At 48.7% G+C, this 13,632-nt stretch overlaps 1 protein-coding gene across 27 annotated transcripts in view; it reads left to right on the plus strand.

Moving 5' to 3' along the window:
* LOC128342168 (transcription initiation factor TFIID subunit 3-like) overlaps nt 1-12,622 on the plus strand; it is a 186,803-nt gene extending 174,181 nt beyond the window's left edge. For 21 of the 27 annotated variants that reach the window (XM_053289138.1, XM_053289141.1, XM_053289137.1 and 18 more), the window contains 7 exons: nt 7,639-7,780; nt 8,745-8,830; nt 9,702-9,739; nt 10,023-10,139; nt 10,291-10,370; nt 10,644-11,833; nt 12,216-12,496. In XM_053289138.1, the coding sequence (XP_053145113.1) occupies nt 7,639-7,780; nt 8,745-8,830; nt 9,702-9,739; nt 10,023-10,139; nt 10,291-10,370; nt 10,644-11,049 (869 nt within the window). In that variant the 3' untranslated portion in view covers nt 11,050-11,833; nt 12,216-12,496. Of the gene's footprint in view, nt 1-7,638; nt 7,781-8,744; nt 8,831-9,340; nt 9,572-9,701; nt 9,740-10,022; nt 10,140-10,290; nt 10,371-10,643; nt 11,834-12,215; nt 12,497-12,553 lie in introns of those variants that run through there. The other 6 variants (XM_053289132.1, XM_053289133.1, XM_053289135.1 and 3 more) reach the window with 6 other exon arrangements.
* The last annotated feature ends 1,010 nt before the right edge of the window (nt 12,623-13,632 follow it).

Here is a 13,632-nt window from a genome sequence, read left to right on the forward strand (position 1 = left end):
TCCCAGTCCAGGCCAATGATGACGGAACATCCATTGGCTGCCCTGTTTTGGATTCGAGGAAAGGGTCGTGATGCAGGTTGCTTGTTCCTGCTTCTCATACGTCCCGGAGTGTTGTAGTTACTGATGCCAAATATCTGATGGAATTATGGTGATGCCGCATATCTAAATTGGTGCCAAATATCTGGGGAAGGCCTGTATGCATCCAGAGGACGGCCTTGCATATATCCGTGCCCTGAGAAGCCTATACCCACTATACTTGGTGCCTCTCGTTCCCCGTGAGGGACAGTGACTCTACCTGTTCGACGACCCCAGCCTTTTGAAGACCCCAAGTTGATCCTTAACACCCGGTTGTGTTCGAAGAAGGGGGGAGGGGATAGGTTGTGGTTGTCAAGATAGGGAGCGGGCATTCATGTCGTGATTTGAAGTGTCAAGCAGCCTTGCTGGGTGAAGAATTCCTGGATGGATAAGTTTTTAAAGAAACACTTGACATGTTTGGCTTTGGAGCTTCATTGAAACTGGGTTGGAGCATTGCCATTGGCTCTCTTGTGCACGTCTGACCCTTTTGCCCCTTTTTGAGGTGTTCTATGGGCGGTTCCCATTTCGAATGTCACGATTGACATTGACTTGCTTTTGAGGGGGGATGATGAACAGCAGGTGTATGTACAGGAACTGGTGCAGAGACTTGTTACCGGATATGCCTGCATCCCCAACCTACTGCTGACCAGCCTCTACGTGTACAATCTGGGGAGCCTTGAGGTCCGTGACTGTGGGATTGGGGATGGCTCTTGCAGCATACTTGTGAATGTATTTTTGTGTATTTCTGTGTGTTTCTGTGGATTTCTGTCACAGATATTGAGGAGCACTCAGTGGGGTAGGAGAAGCCAAGTTATCTGTTTAGTCACTCAGGTTTGACTGTGGGTTGCTGTATTCCCCCCAACCACTTGTTCCCAACCATATTGTTCCCAACCACTTGGGGCCAAGTGATACCCCACCCCCAAGGTACAGGCAGTAGTCCTTGCCACCGGGCTTAAGGACTGCTGGGTGTGCACACGTGCTGACATACTGCGCAAATTGCCTGGTTAGGAGGTCTGGTACCCCTCACATGGTGGATAGGGGGGCCCCCCCACGTGTGGGATGAGGTCTTGTTTGGGTTAGCAACACTAACTGACCTTGCCTGGAGACCCACATGGAGGGGAGGTGGGGCCCAGGTTAAGGAGAGGTTAAGGCCTTTAGTCATGCATGGGGACGGAATTGGTTCTTCTTGGGAATACCTGAATGGTGGAGAGTGGAGCATCGGTTGCATTATCCTGTTGGCATCCAAAAATGATACCATATGGCTACTGTGCCCACACCTGGCTTGTTGGCATTGTGAATGTGGGGATGTGTTTCCCTCTGCATGATGGAGAACATACAGGTCCCTCAGGTACATTGTTCATTTGCATGGAGGGAGTACAAGGCTAGTGGGGATTCTGGTGAGCAATGAAACATGCAGGGATGATACGTACACCTGGGGTACCCCTTTTGGTATCTATGGCTCAGCATCATCTGTGCCAACCACAGGGATTACTCCCTGACCAGTGCTCCAGCCTGAAGGACCAATGTTGTTGGGAAGAAACACTGAGAGAACAGAAATATCTACTAGATTGAGTCATTGTTGTGCTACCTACAGCATGTTTCATTTCTTACCCGTTATGAGATTAAAGGGAAGAGGCAAGCAAACGAAACACCATGTGGTTGGGCGTGTCAGGAAGGAGACCAGTGCTGCCATAGCCTTGGTGTTTCAGTTTCTGATTCCCAGATTAACCCACAACGATGAAATCTACAGGCCATGTGATGTGTGGGAAGAGAAACTGTAGGACAGAGATGTGGATCAGGCATCTCCCCTATCCTGAAAGAACCAAGGATGTATTGGTTTTGCATATAAACAGAACAGCATATAAAACATAACCCCCTGAGTGGAAGGGCCGTTACGTCCCAACCTATAGGGCCCCTTGGGTGGCAGTACCTCCAGAGTATTGAATCTAGCTTTCTGCATTGGCATCGGAAGTCAACCGATGGCAGTGTGGAACACAGGGTTTCACATGGCCTGGAGGGCAATCCTATCCAGTCTGGGGTAATTGGACTGGAAAGGGCGATATTCATCATCTCCCAGGAAGAGCCAATGATTGATTTGTTTGATGATTGTTTGGTAATTTGATGATTGAACCAATGATTGATTGGTTCAATCAACGATTGAACCGGAAGGCCCAGGAACTTAGGAATGCCCTGCAGGTGTTTTAGAACACAGGGATCCACACGAGTTGGGATTCCTGGGAACAGCTTACCAGCTGGTTGCCTGACCTGAAATGCTCAGCTTGCATTGTCTTGATCGATATCATGAAGGTTATCATGATAGGTTATCACTGTTACTGTCACTGATACTTATAATACTACTGGAGGAAATGACTGATATAGCACTGCGTTTGGGAGTGAGGGCATATTTTCAGTGTGAACATAAGGATGATCCTATTTCTCTGATGTGGGTGTCATTGCTATGAGGGAATACTTAGTAAGTATGCCCTTTATTTGTAATTGATGGACTTAATAAGATAACTGTGTAGATGTACGTAATATCCTGGTGTAACTCATGATTTCCTATGTTGGTTGTCAGAAGGAAATTATTTACTGTTTCTCCTGTACAGAACTGCTCCTTATGATAATGTGCACGGATGGTTGTGATGGCTTTGGGCTTGTTTCTGTTTGCGTGTTGTTACTTGTGTTACTTGTGTACCCTGTTACTTATCTACCATTAGAGGATATGGAACCTCTAATATGAAAGATTTAACCCTTCTGGGAATCAATTACAAATGGAGGCGGCTTGATGCTAATGGGAGGAGAGGGGCAGGCTATGCTATGGTCACCGCATCCTCTGTTCTTGAGGTCACCCCACTGCCCCCTGGAACGAGTGCCCAGCTGGCAGAACTGGTAACACTTCATAAAGCGTTGGAATTGGCTGCGGGCTATAGGATGCTGCCTTGTGGGCTGGATGGGGATCAGATCAGCCTGTTAAGTGCTCAGTTGCTACAGGCAGTTCAGCCCACAGCCGTGGCAGTTATGCATTGCAAGGGACATCAGGATGGGCAGGACCCTCTAGCGCAAGGGAATGCCTTTGCTGATTCCATTGCCAGGCTTAAGGGCGATCCCTGCTTTCCATGTTCCCTTAGTAAACCATCCACATCCTTTGCCTTTGGCCCCTGAATATGCTAAGGAAGATCTGCAGTCCCTACCCACTCGCCCCATGAGGACTGGACATAGACTAAGAATGAGTGATGTATTGAATTTGAGCTTGCAATTATGTTTATGTGTTGCCATTATGTCAAAAAGCGCAGTCTAACGTATTCTATTTGTGAAAGACAGTTATTTCAGTTGTCCTATTGGCTTTTGTTTTTTTTCGGGTTCGACATAGTGGGGCTTATTTGTGAGTAAGCATGCATTTGTTTCAATTTGATTAGTTAGAATGTGAAACCGATATGTGTAACAGCCCAGTTCTGCTCATTGGAGTTCCAAGTTTATTCCCCAAGTGATTATGCACAGAATTGGCTGCCCCAATATTTGGGTTTTTGATAGAACTTTGTATAATGATGTCTTGTATGATCTCAGTGTATGGTGTATGTGTAGTATTGGTTCACCCTAGAGGGAGAGATAGGTTGCTTTAATGGATCTGACGGTTCAGATACGAACAAATAGAGAGGGGGGAATTGATGTATAGTAAATCAGAAATGCATAGAGGTTCACAGCATGACATAAGCAACGCCATTATGTTTAACTAAACTCAAGGATCTGCTCTGCTAGAAGGATGCTTACTACTGCGTATTCTATCTAGTGGTCTTCCATCCCCCATAGGTTACTGCGACCGTCTGTGGAATGTACTGAAGCTGATATGTAGAAGGGGTTGATATGACTAGGAAGATGTTGGCAGTCTGCCTGCATACGTGTTTAGAGTTTGTTTTCTGGCCTGGGTTAGGCACCTTGGCATCATATGTTGTTTTCTTGTGAGGATGACTTTTGCATTTGTCATGTGTAAAGGTATGGATGTTTGAATATTCCTTTGTCTTGCTTTGAGCGAAAGCCAAAGTAACACCTCTGTTCTTAAGGCAGAATAAAACCTTTGATCTTGTTATCTCGTCTGGGCTGATGATTATTGGGCTCCATCTGCCCAGGAACGAACCCCCTTGTTGGGGACAAGGTTACCCTGATACATCAATGCAACCTCACTTAGCGACTTGGACAACTATGGAGCAAGAGAGGGTGGAGGGGGACAAAAATGACACAGCACCGACAAAATGAAGGTGGAAAGCGGGGGTGGGGGGAGAATTCCCCAGGTGCTGGTAGATTTTTCTCAATGTTGTTATTGGTATATTTTCACAAAATAGAATTTGTGGCTTTGGAGATTACAAACTTGGTTCGGGGGTTACCAGCTCGTGCCACATTCAACCTGAAATCTAACTTAAGCGAGGTGCAATGCAGCATTGGCTGCTAGGTGCCATCCACCAAAGTGAGAAGCACAGAGACTTGCATCGACCAGCATGCCTACCAGGGGGAGGAGAAAGGTGTGTGGGTCTGCTGGCCCTCCCCTCCGCTCTGCTCCTTGGCGGCACAGGCTTGCACGTGGGCTTCTGGCATGTTACTGCGGATGACACTTGCACAAAACCATTCATGGTCTTCTCTTTCATTTCCCTAACGCACCTCAAGGCTGTCAGACAGATCAAGGAGAGGGACAGTACACACTTCTTTGCTTGTAACCACAGTTTCTAACTGAAGTTGAGGATTCCAGTATAAAACGCTCTCTTCTAATGTCTTCCTTGGGATTCTCGCTACTGAGTTCTGCATGGTGTCAAGACATGCTGCTCTGAGCTGGATTGACACTTCTTCCTGCTCCGTCTGTTGTTTCTCATGTGGTAACAAACATGGTCATATCTTAAAGAGAAGTGTAGTTATGTATTCCACAGCAGAGCTAATAATAGTAGCTTCCTTACAGTATTTGCAATTGCAGACCTAATTCAAAAGGAGCACGGAAGTCTCCTGAGCAGAGACAAATGAAGAGGTTGATCCCCTCCCTCCCTCCCTCCCTCCCTCTCGTAATGTACATCTCATGGACAGCATCAAAACTTCCATATGGCCTAGAAAGTTGGGCTTTGGAACATGTTGAAGACAATCTAACTAGCAGAAAAAACCAATAGTAGGATGTTGGTGCACTTGTTCCCGGGGTCAGTGCCAGACTCTTTTGCGCCCTAGGCAAACACATTGACACTCTACACTCTGCACCCCCCTGAGGTCTGAGGTCTGCACCCTGCTGCCTAGTTGGCCTAACGGTAGCACCGGCCCTGCTTGTTCCTCACAAGGGGGACACAGAACTGTAAGGCACTTGCATCTAGACCTGAAACTTCCTGAAGGTGCCTCCGATTAGAACACTCTTTGAAAGTGAAGATCCTTTTGACATGTAATCCTGAACCTGAGACAAGGAAACCCTCCAACAGAGGCCAGGCTGCTTGCTTCTTGCCAGTGATGATGAGAACTTGCTGCATCTCTCTGTGTGAACAAGCCAAAGGTATGAGCAGGGCCTGACTGATGTTGAATACATGTTGTGGAGGAGTTGCCGACTGCTTTGGCTGCTAGCCCAACCAGAGTGGTCTCGCTTGGAGATGGGTCTCGCCATGCCCCCAATCCCCCTTAGCAATGCGAGTCTCCAGTTGTGATGGTGGGGTCCCTGAAGGAACCAGCAGCTTCACCACCCATGGGCCGGTGAGCATGGTGGCAGCATGGTGTGGGATCACTTCAATTTCTGCCTTAGTGACCATAGACATGCTGACTGCACCTACTGGGTAGCAGGTACTGGGTAGTACTGGGTAGTAGGCACTGTCTGCACCTACATGAGTCAGCAAGGGAAAGGACCCCAAAGCGTCTTGGGACGATGGTGGTGCTGCTGTACCTGCGACCCCTTTCACCTGGGGGTCCTTTCTCCTGCTGGCAGCAATGGGTCTGGCGTGCCCTCGACTGGCAGCAACAGCTGCTCCTGCTCCCAAGCCTCCAGGATTCGAAGGGCACTTGCAATAGGGGGCTCCCACCACACAGGCCCTGCTAGGGCCCATAGCCAGCCTCAATGTACAACCTGGGACACACCCTGGCTACGGGCCCCTGCTGCTCCCATGGCACTCTTGCGGAGAAGCGCCACAAGATAGCCGGCCATTTCCACCAGGGTGAAAAGGCTCAGTGCATGCTGAAGAAGAGGCAGCTTGAGCTGGACATGCCTGAACACCTGATCCCTCAGGAGGTTCCTGCCCAGTGGAACTCTGACCTTCTACTCCAGGATGGTTTGTTTGGGGGGTTTTCTGCTCCATGCTGTGCCTCAGGAGAGGCAAGGAGGTTTGATTCTGTAATGTCCTTTTCTCTGCACTGAGTGTAATGCTGTTCTCTTGTCAGTATAACAACCTGGTTTTGCTGGTTCTCAGATTGACAAAAGCAGTACTTGGCTTCCTCGCTTGCTTGCTTGCTTGCTTGCTTGCTTGCTTGCTTGCTTGCTTCCTTCCTTCCTTCCTTCCTTCCTTCCTTCCTTCCTTCCTTCCTAGAGCTCTGGTTTGGTAGTCTGTGTGTGAGATGGTGTTGTGGAGAGAAAGGGACAGTGGCAGCTCAGCTCTATGTGTCTGTGTGTAATATTTCTTGGTGATTGCCGTGATGAGCTCTCTATCTAGGGTTCCCTTTGAGCACGATCAGGAAGCTACAGTGGGTCCGGAATGCAGCGGCTCGCCTACCCATGGGTACCAGAAAATATGATGGGGTAACACCTCTCCTGCAGTCATTGCACTGGTTGCCTATTGGCTTCCGAGTTCAATTTAAGGTCCTGGGTCTGACCTTGAAAGCCTTGCAGGGCTTGGCGCCTTTCTGCCTACAGACCCGCCTCTCCCTTTCCAGTTACATCCCTTCCGGTTAGATCGTCTCAGATGGCCCTTTTGTCGGTCCCTGATTTCCGAGAGGTTCGGGGCTCTAGGACCCGGGAAAGGGCCTTTTCGGTTGCTGCCCCACTTCTTTGGAACACTCTTCTGGCTTCTGGGGGCACCAGAGTGGGTTGAGCATGATGGGTGCTACCCACCACCCAACCCACAGAGCAATTGGGAAATCAGGTGGTTTTTAATGATTTCTTTTTAATTGTGTCAGGGTCATTTCAGTCCATTGCCCTACTGAGCCAGATAAAATTACATCTGGTTAGAGCTAGTCTCTCCGTTGGTTTTCTGGAAGGTCTAGTCTTCCCATTGGTCAGCCTTTTCCTTCCCACTGTCAGCAAGGTGCCATTCACATTTCCAATGTCTTCTTTGTGGTTTTATTGCTGTGTTACAGCCCTGTAACGCCAGCCTCCACCAACAGGCACAATTACCATCCACATGCCCAGTCAGCTGGTGTGACTGCACAGACCAAGACATGGGTGACAGAGCATTCCTTCCTCCCCAAAGTTTTTCCCAGCAGCCAGGCTAGGTTTTGCCATTTGGTAGCAAGCCGGCTGTCTTACCAATGGATTATTGACTTGTGCTCTAACCAATCAATGGTAGCCAGCCTTCATTCCAAAGGACGGTGTCCCACCCCTCTCTGTTTCTTTTTCCATTCCAGATCTGAGGACTGCAAAGCAGAAGAAAGAAAGAAAGAAAGAAAGAAAGAAAGAAAGAAAGAAAGAAAGAAAGAAAGAAAGAAAGAAAGAAAGAAAGAAAGAAAGGAAGAAAGAAAGAAAGGAAGGAAGGAAGGAAGGGCGGAGGTCAGGAACCATTGAGTAGAGGGCCTTCCTCCACCCAGCCCAGGACATTCCCCAACACTTGCTGGCTTGCCATGATGCTCTGCTCTAGATGAGCTTCCGTGGACTGGATCACCAGCCCTCCTCACACGATGAAATCTAAGATTTCTTCCTCCAGCGAAATGAAGCCAGCTCTGCCAATTAATCTAATAGCAGCAGTCCTGCACGTGGCCGTGTCCAAAGTCAACCAGCTGGACCCAGGGACGCAGGGATATTCTTGTTGAGCTTTTTTTCTCCTGCGCCACAAACTCCAGCTGCTTCCACTCCCGGGATACTTGTCCCATTTGAGACCACTGCAGAATCTTTTCTATGTAAGGATGCCACAGTTTTGCTTTGTCATAATATGTTCTATGAAGAAGGGAGAATTCAGTGTCAACTGAAAATCTCCTGGTTGGCCCCAACTGGAACCCGAAGCAAAGCCCTGTAGTGGTAACCAATTCAGAAGATGGCGTTCCATAATTCCAGCATTGGTTTCATTCAGAAAGATTGGCATGATGCTTTCTTCTCAAGTCAAGTCCCATGGTTGTCTTTTTCTAGCATTACATGGCAAGCTAAAGAGTTTGGATATTATTCTGTAGGAAATGTAACTAAACTGGTTCAAGGTGTTTGAACTGGTTACCAAAACACTTTGAATATTTGACCCCACACTGAACGGGAGAGTTCCAAAAGAATGACCAAGTTTGAAATGGTGTGACTCCCTGCACAGGTGGTTTCTTACTTTTTTGAGATTTAATGTATAAGCTCTTCTTCCAGGTTAATTGTGAGCACCCTTTCCCACTTCCATATGTCCTGGTGGTTTCTTGGCCCAACTGGAATCAAACACAATACCACGATAAGCATGAGTGCTTTTTCAATGTTGCATTCTCAAGACCAGTTGTCACTCAGTTATATACTCATGTCTGATCTTTTCTCCCCCCCCCCCCCATAGAAAGAGAACATTGAGGTGCTCAGAGGATGATAAGGGATTTGCTGGAGGAGGCCCCCTCTGTCTGGAACTTAATCAGCATCTTGAAGGTAAGTGCAATGAAAGCCCTATTCAGACAGTCGGTAGTACATGTGTGCAGGTGTCTGAACACTGGTACGTGATTTTGTGTGCATGACCGTAGTTGCATTTGTTTTAAAAGTGAACCTGGGCACAGGCCCCTTACAGGACTGGTCCAGCTAGGAAGTGTCATGCAGTGCCTGAAAACAGGACTGCCTTTTGGTTACACGGTTCCCATTCACCCCTGAGCTCGTTCATGGTTCTTCTCTGCACCTTTCCCAGCTCTAACATAACCTGGCTGAGCTGGGCTGACCAGAACTGCACCCCATATGTCAAAGGTCTCTGCCCCAAAGCGTTGGAGCAGCTGTCTGGACCCAATTCCTCAGCCAGAAGGAGGATGGTGCACCACCGTGAAGCCTATTGGGCTACCTGTATTGCTGCCCCTCCTTCTGTTCTGCACTCCTTCCCTGCCCCATTGGCCCCCTCTCCTGCCAATGTCTGCTTAAGGGTCGCATTCTCACCTTCTCCCTGCTCTCTTCTAGGTTGCGAAGAGTCTGCCTTTGCTGTAGGCAGCTCTTTAAGTCCTCCCCCACCAGTGACTCCAGCAAGGGCAAGCCCCCCAGAGGGATGTCCTGGCGATGTATTGAGCTGACTCCAGCACCACCTCCAACTCCCTCAGGAGGCACCCCAGCCGTCTCCGGAGTCACCATCGGTGTGGAGGTGCCCCAGGCTCCTGGGGAATGGTTGGGACTGGGGCTGACTCTTTGGGGAAGGTGAGCCAGCTGGTGCTTGGGAGCCCGGTAGCCAGCCTGAATGCCAACAAAGGGAATTCCCGTTGGTTAATTCCTCATGGGAATTCAAGTCCTGAATCCCCCCTCCCTTCCCATTCTTCTTCCCTTCCAGGTCTGACAACTGTCACGGAGGAAATGGACAGGGCTGAGGTAGGGAACCTTTGAGTAGAGGGCCTTCCTCCACAGAGCTCAAGACATCTCTGTGAGAGGCATTTCTTCCATCCGGGATCTGGGAGCACCAACTCTCTGCTCTGATCCTTTTCCCAGTTCTGCAGTCTCCCTGAGAGGCAGCAGCTGCAGAATATTCCATGGAGCGGGTGGTGTCCCCAGAAAGGACTTGAGAGCAGCCCACCAAGTCAGGGTGCCCGTTCCATTTCCAGGAAGGCACAGAGAGTCCTTCCATTACTAACAGTTCAGTGCTTCTAATTTTCAGGTCATCTTCAGCTGGACCCAGCTTTTGTCCGCCATAATTGAAGATGTTAAAGACGTCAGGTCGCTGGGTGGTCAGCTCCTGTCCTATGATAAGGACGAGGCCATGGAGGCCATACTGGTGAGTGAGATGCGGCAGAGAATGGAAGAGAATGACCAAGCTCAGGTTCAGTCAAAACCTGACTGCCAAAAGTGTGTGTTTGAGGCTGGTGCTATCCCAATGAAGTCCATGGGTAGTGACCAACTCTCTTCTGCTCTTTGATTTATGCCAGGAAATTATGGAGGACATCAAGAAGCATCCAGACCCTGGGTTTCTCCTGATCCTCACCATGGACACTGTTACGGAACTCAGGTATGCTTATAGTCCACAGAGAAAGGGCAGTGGCAAACCAGGAAAGATCTGTAACTGGATCTCCCCTTTTTAAAATATAGCTTTTAATTTGTTAAGTATTAGGGCCTTCTCCCAATCAGGTCCTTCCCAGACCGGGATTGGACCTTTTCGGGGGAAGAGGAGAAACCATTACAGACCTTGCTGGGGTGCTATGTTCCTCTTCTTTAGAGGAGCTTCCATTGGCTGGATCACCAGTCCTTCTCACACTACAAAATATCATCTTTCTCCCTCCAGCAAAATGAAGCCAGCTCTGCCGTTCAATGTGAAAGCAGCCGTCCTGCACATGGCGGTGTCCGGGGTGGAATCAACTGGACCCAGGGACCCAGGTAAATTCTTCTTGGGCTTTTTTCTCTTGCGAAGAAAACGTGATACCGCTGTCATTGTGAGTGATTTTTCAATGTTGTATTCTCAAGACCGGTTGTGTCTCCTACTCATGACTGATCTTCTCTTTCCCCCATTGAAGGAGAAAATGGCATCCTTCAAGAAGATGCTTCTGTCTTCATCCTCTCCAACATCCAAACATGGCCTGACAGAAAGAGGCAGCAGACCCCATTCTCTCAGTTTATTGAAGATATGTCTAGGTCACTTCCCTATTAGAAGCCAACTGGCTGAGAAGACAGAGAAAACATCACTCCCATAAGCAACCTTCAGAAATATTGAAGATCTTGTCAACTTTATTGGGGGGTGTGTGTGTTTATATGGAATTAGATCATCCTTCAATTCCTTTGGGCCGGCAACCAAGGGATCTTCCTGTAGTGGGACAAATTCCTTCCGGTCTTAGCTCTCAGTAGCATGGCAAGGGATGATTTAGGCCAGTGCGATGACTCTGAGCTGCTGTTTCAACCCACAGGAGCTCCACAGGTACATCAACTCGGAGAAGCCCCGGCTGCAGACTCTCGGCCAAGAGGCCTACATTGATGCTCTGGCTCACGTGGCCAGACTGCCCAATGTGGAAGTAAATACCCTGCTGTGGACATGGCTTCAGCATCCTCTGCTTCATCTTCTGCTTCAGCATCCTCTGTGGGACCCCTTGTCAGGTTCCAGGTTCACAAGAAGACCTCCCAGTGGTCACTGGTCACACGGGGGCCGCCGGGCAGCATACTTGCTGGAGAGAGGCTGTTTCCACTGGGGCTCACCGAATGCCCCTGGGGACAGCAGCAGGGGCAGGAGGAATGGAAGAGAGCTGGGTCCCCCCAGTGTCTCTTCCAGCTGCCCAGTGCCCAGAAGAGCCACGCTACATCTTTGTGAATCCTCAACTTTGTATCCAACTGGATCATTTTCAATTCTTAGCTGTTTTGGATATGGTGTCACATTGTCATGAAAATTACCATTTCCATCTCTATTTCTGCAGCTGGCCACATGGAAGGTTTTGTTTCGCAAGGAAGAAGAGTTGGTTCATCATGACATCCAGAGCACCATCAAAGGTAATGCCAATTTCCAGGGAATTGGGGAGCTCAAAACTGTCTCCTTGGAATCCCAGAATGGGCCTGAGCGACAAAGGTCATCGTTTGTCCAAAGAGCCCCAGTTTTGCTCTGACCTCTCTGTGGCAGGCCTCCCGAGTGGGCATGTCTCAAACTCCCAACCCCTCTCACAGGGGTAAAAATGGTTCTTGCAGGCAAAGACCTTGCAGCAAAACTGTGAGGTCTGGAAGCCATGCTTGCCTTCCGCTTTGGGAACCCCAAGGCAAAAAGTGACCCATTAGACCCTCCTCCATTTGTTCAACATGTATAAGTCCCTCCTTACCTAAATCAATTAACATCAGAATTTTACTTCTCTTCTCTTCTCTTCTCTTCTCTTCTCTTCAGATGGCCTTGTCTTCGAGGACTTCCATGAAAAGGAAGTCTGATCGCCCATTTGCTTCCTTTTCTTTTTAATGCTCCTAAAGCTAGGAGAATAGCTGCCTGGAAGTATTATATGTTTTTAAGAATCATACATATCATACATATTACATAACTGATTTTAACAATGACTTTGAAATGGTTCTGTATTGTATTTTGTATTTCCTTCACCCCTCCCCCCCCCTTTTGGACCTGTTATGATTTAATTTTTTTTGTTTTATCTTAATAAATACAGTTTTTTGTTCTTATTCTTATTTGAATTCTTATATTAGTGAAACTGCTATATATCTTGAATTTCTGCCCAGACATTTACGAAGCGACATAACAGCTGGGGGAAGCACCGTGCCTTGTAGAGGTGCACCAGGCAGAAATTCATCTGGGGCATCTCTAGGAAGTTGATTGGGGAAGCTGCAATTCTGGAATGTCTGCCTAGACACATCCCTCCCCAGCCCAATGTCCAGCTGAGAGATCAAGGCAAAGTGTGGCTGCATGGAGCCTCTTTTCGAAAGCCACCATACGCTCCCAGGTAGGGATGTGCGGTTCGGTTCGGATCCGGACCGGTTCGTCCGAACCGGTCCGGATCCGGCGGCTCGATCCCGGACCGAATCGGGCCCTTCCGGGACCGAGCCGGACCGAATTCGAGCCGGTTCAGTACCGAACCGGCTCGGGTTTCCCGAACTGGTTCGGGAATGAAATTGAGTCTCTGGAGTGTCTCTTTAAAGTTCCAAGTGTGTCCTCCATTTTGTGTCTCCTTCCCGAAACTTTTGCTCCTCCTTGCATCCATTTTGTGATGCTATTTCCAGGCATTGTATTGGCTGCGCTATTGATCCTTGATTGGCCAGAATGAGTCCTTTGGTCTGGTAGGCTGCTTGGCTGTTGCACTGTTGAGAGCTGGCACCCTGTTGGCCGTGGGGGGAGTGCAAAGGTGGGGGCTCCCAAAGGAGGGAATTTCAAACCTATATAAACCCAAGCCTCTTCTCTGGAAACTTCTCTTGGCTGCAGTTGTGGGATCATCTCTGAGACCTGCTTGCCCTTTGCTGGCTGCTCTGGTGTCTCTGTGAGTCCTGACTGTGTCCTGTGTCTCTCTGTGTGTGCTCTGTCTAATCCTTTGTCCACCTGCCCTTTGTGACTCTCTGTGTGTCTCCTCTCTCTGTCTGTCTCTTGTCTGTATACTGTGTGTTACTTCACTTTACGTTCTTCTTAATTTCCCCCAATTTTCCCTGTTCCTTGTCTGTCTGCTTTTCTCCCCCCCTCCCCCCCTTTCCCTTTTCATCCTTTGGGCCTACCCTCCCCCTCCCCCACTCCCACCCACTGCATCCTCATTGCTTTAAAACTTCTTCCATTAATTATTGCTCTTTGTCCTGCCTTGTTTTTGTCCAACTTT

The sequence above is a fragment of the Hemicordylus capensis genome, chromosome 2 (genome assembly GCF_027244095.1).
Source record: "Hemicordylus capensis ecotype Gifberg chromosome 2, rHemCap1.1.pri, whole genome shotgun sequence".
Taxonomy (NCBI): Eukaryota; Metazoa; Chordata; class Lepidosauria; order Squamata; family Cordylidae; genus Hemicordylus; species Hemicordylus capensis.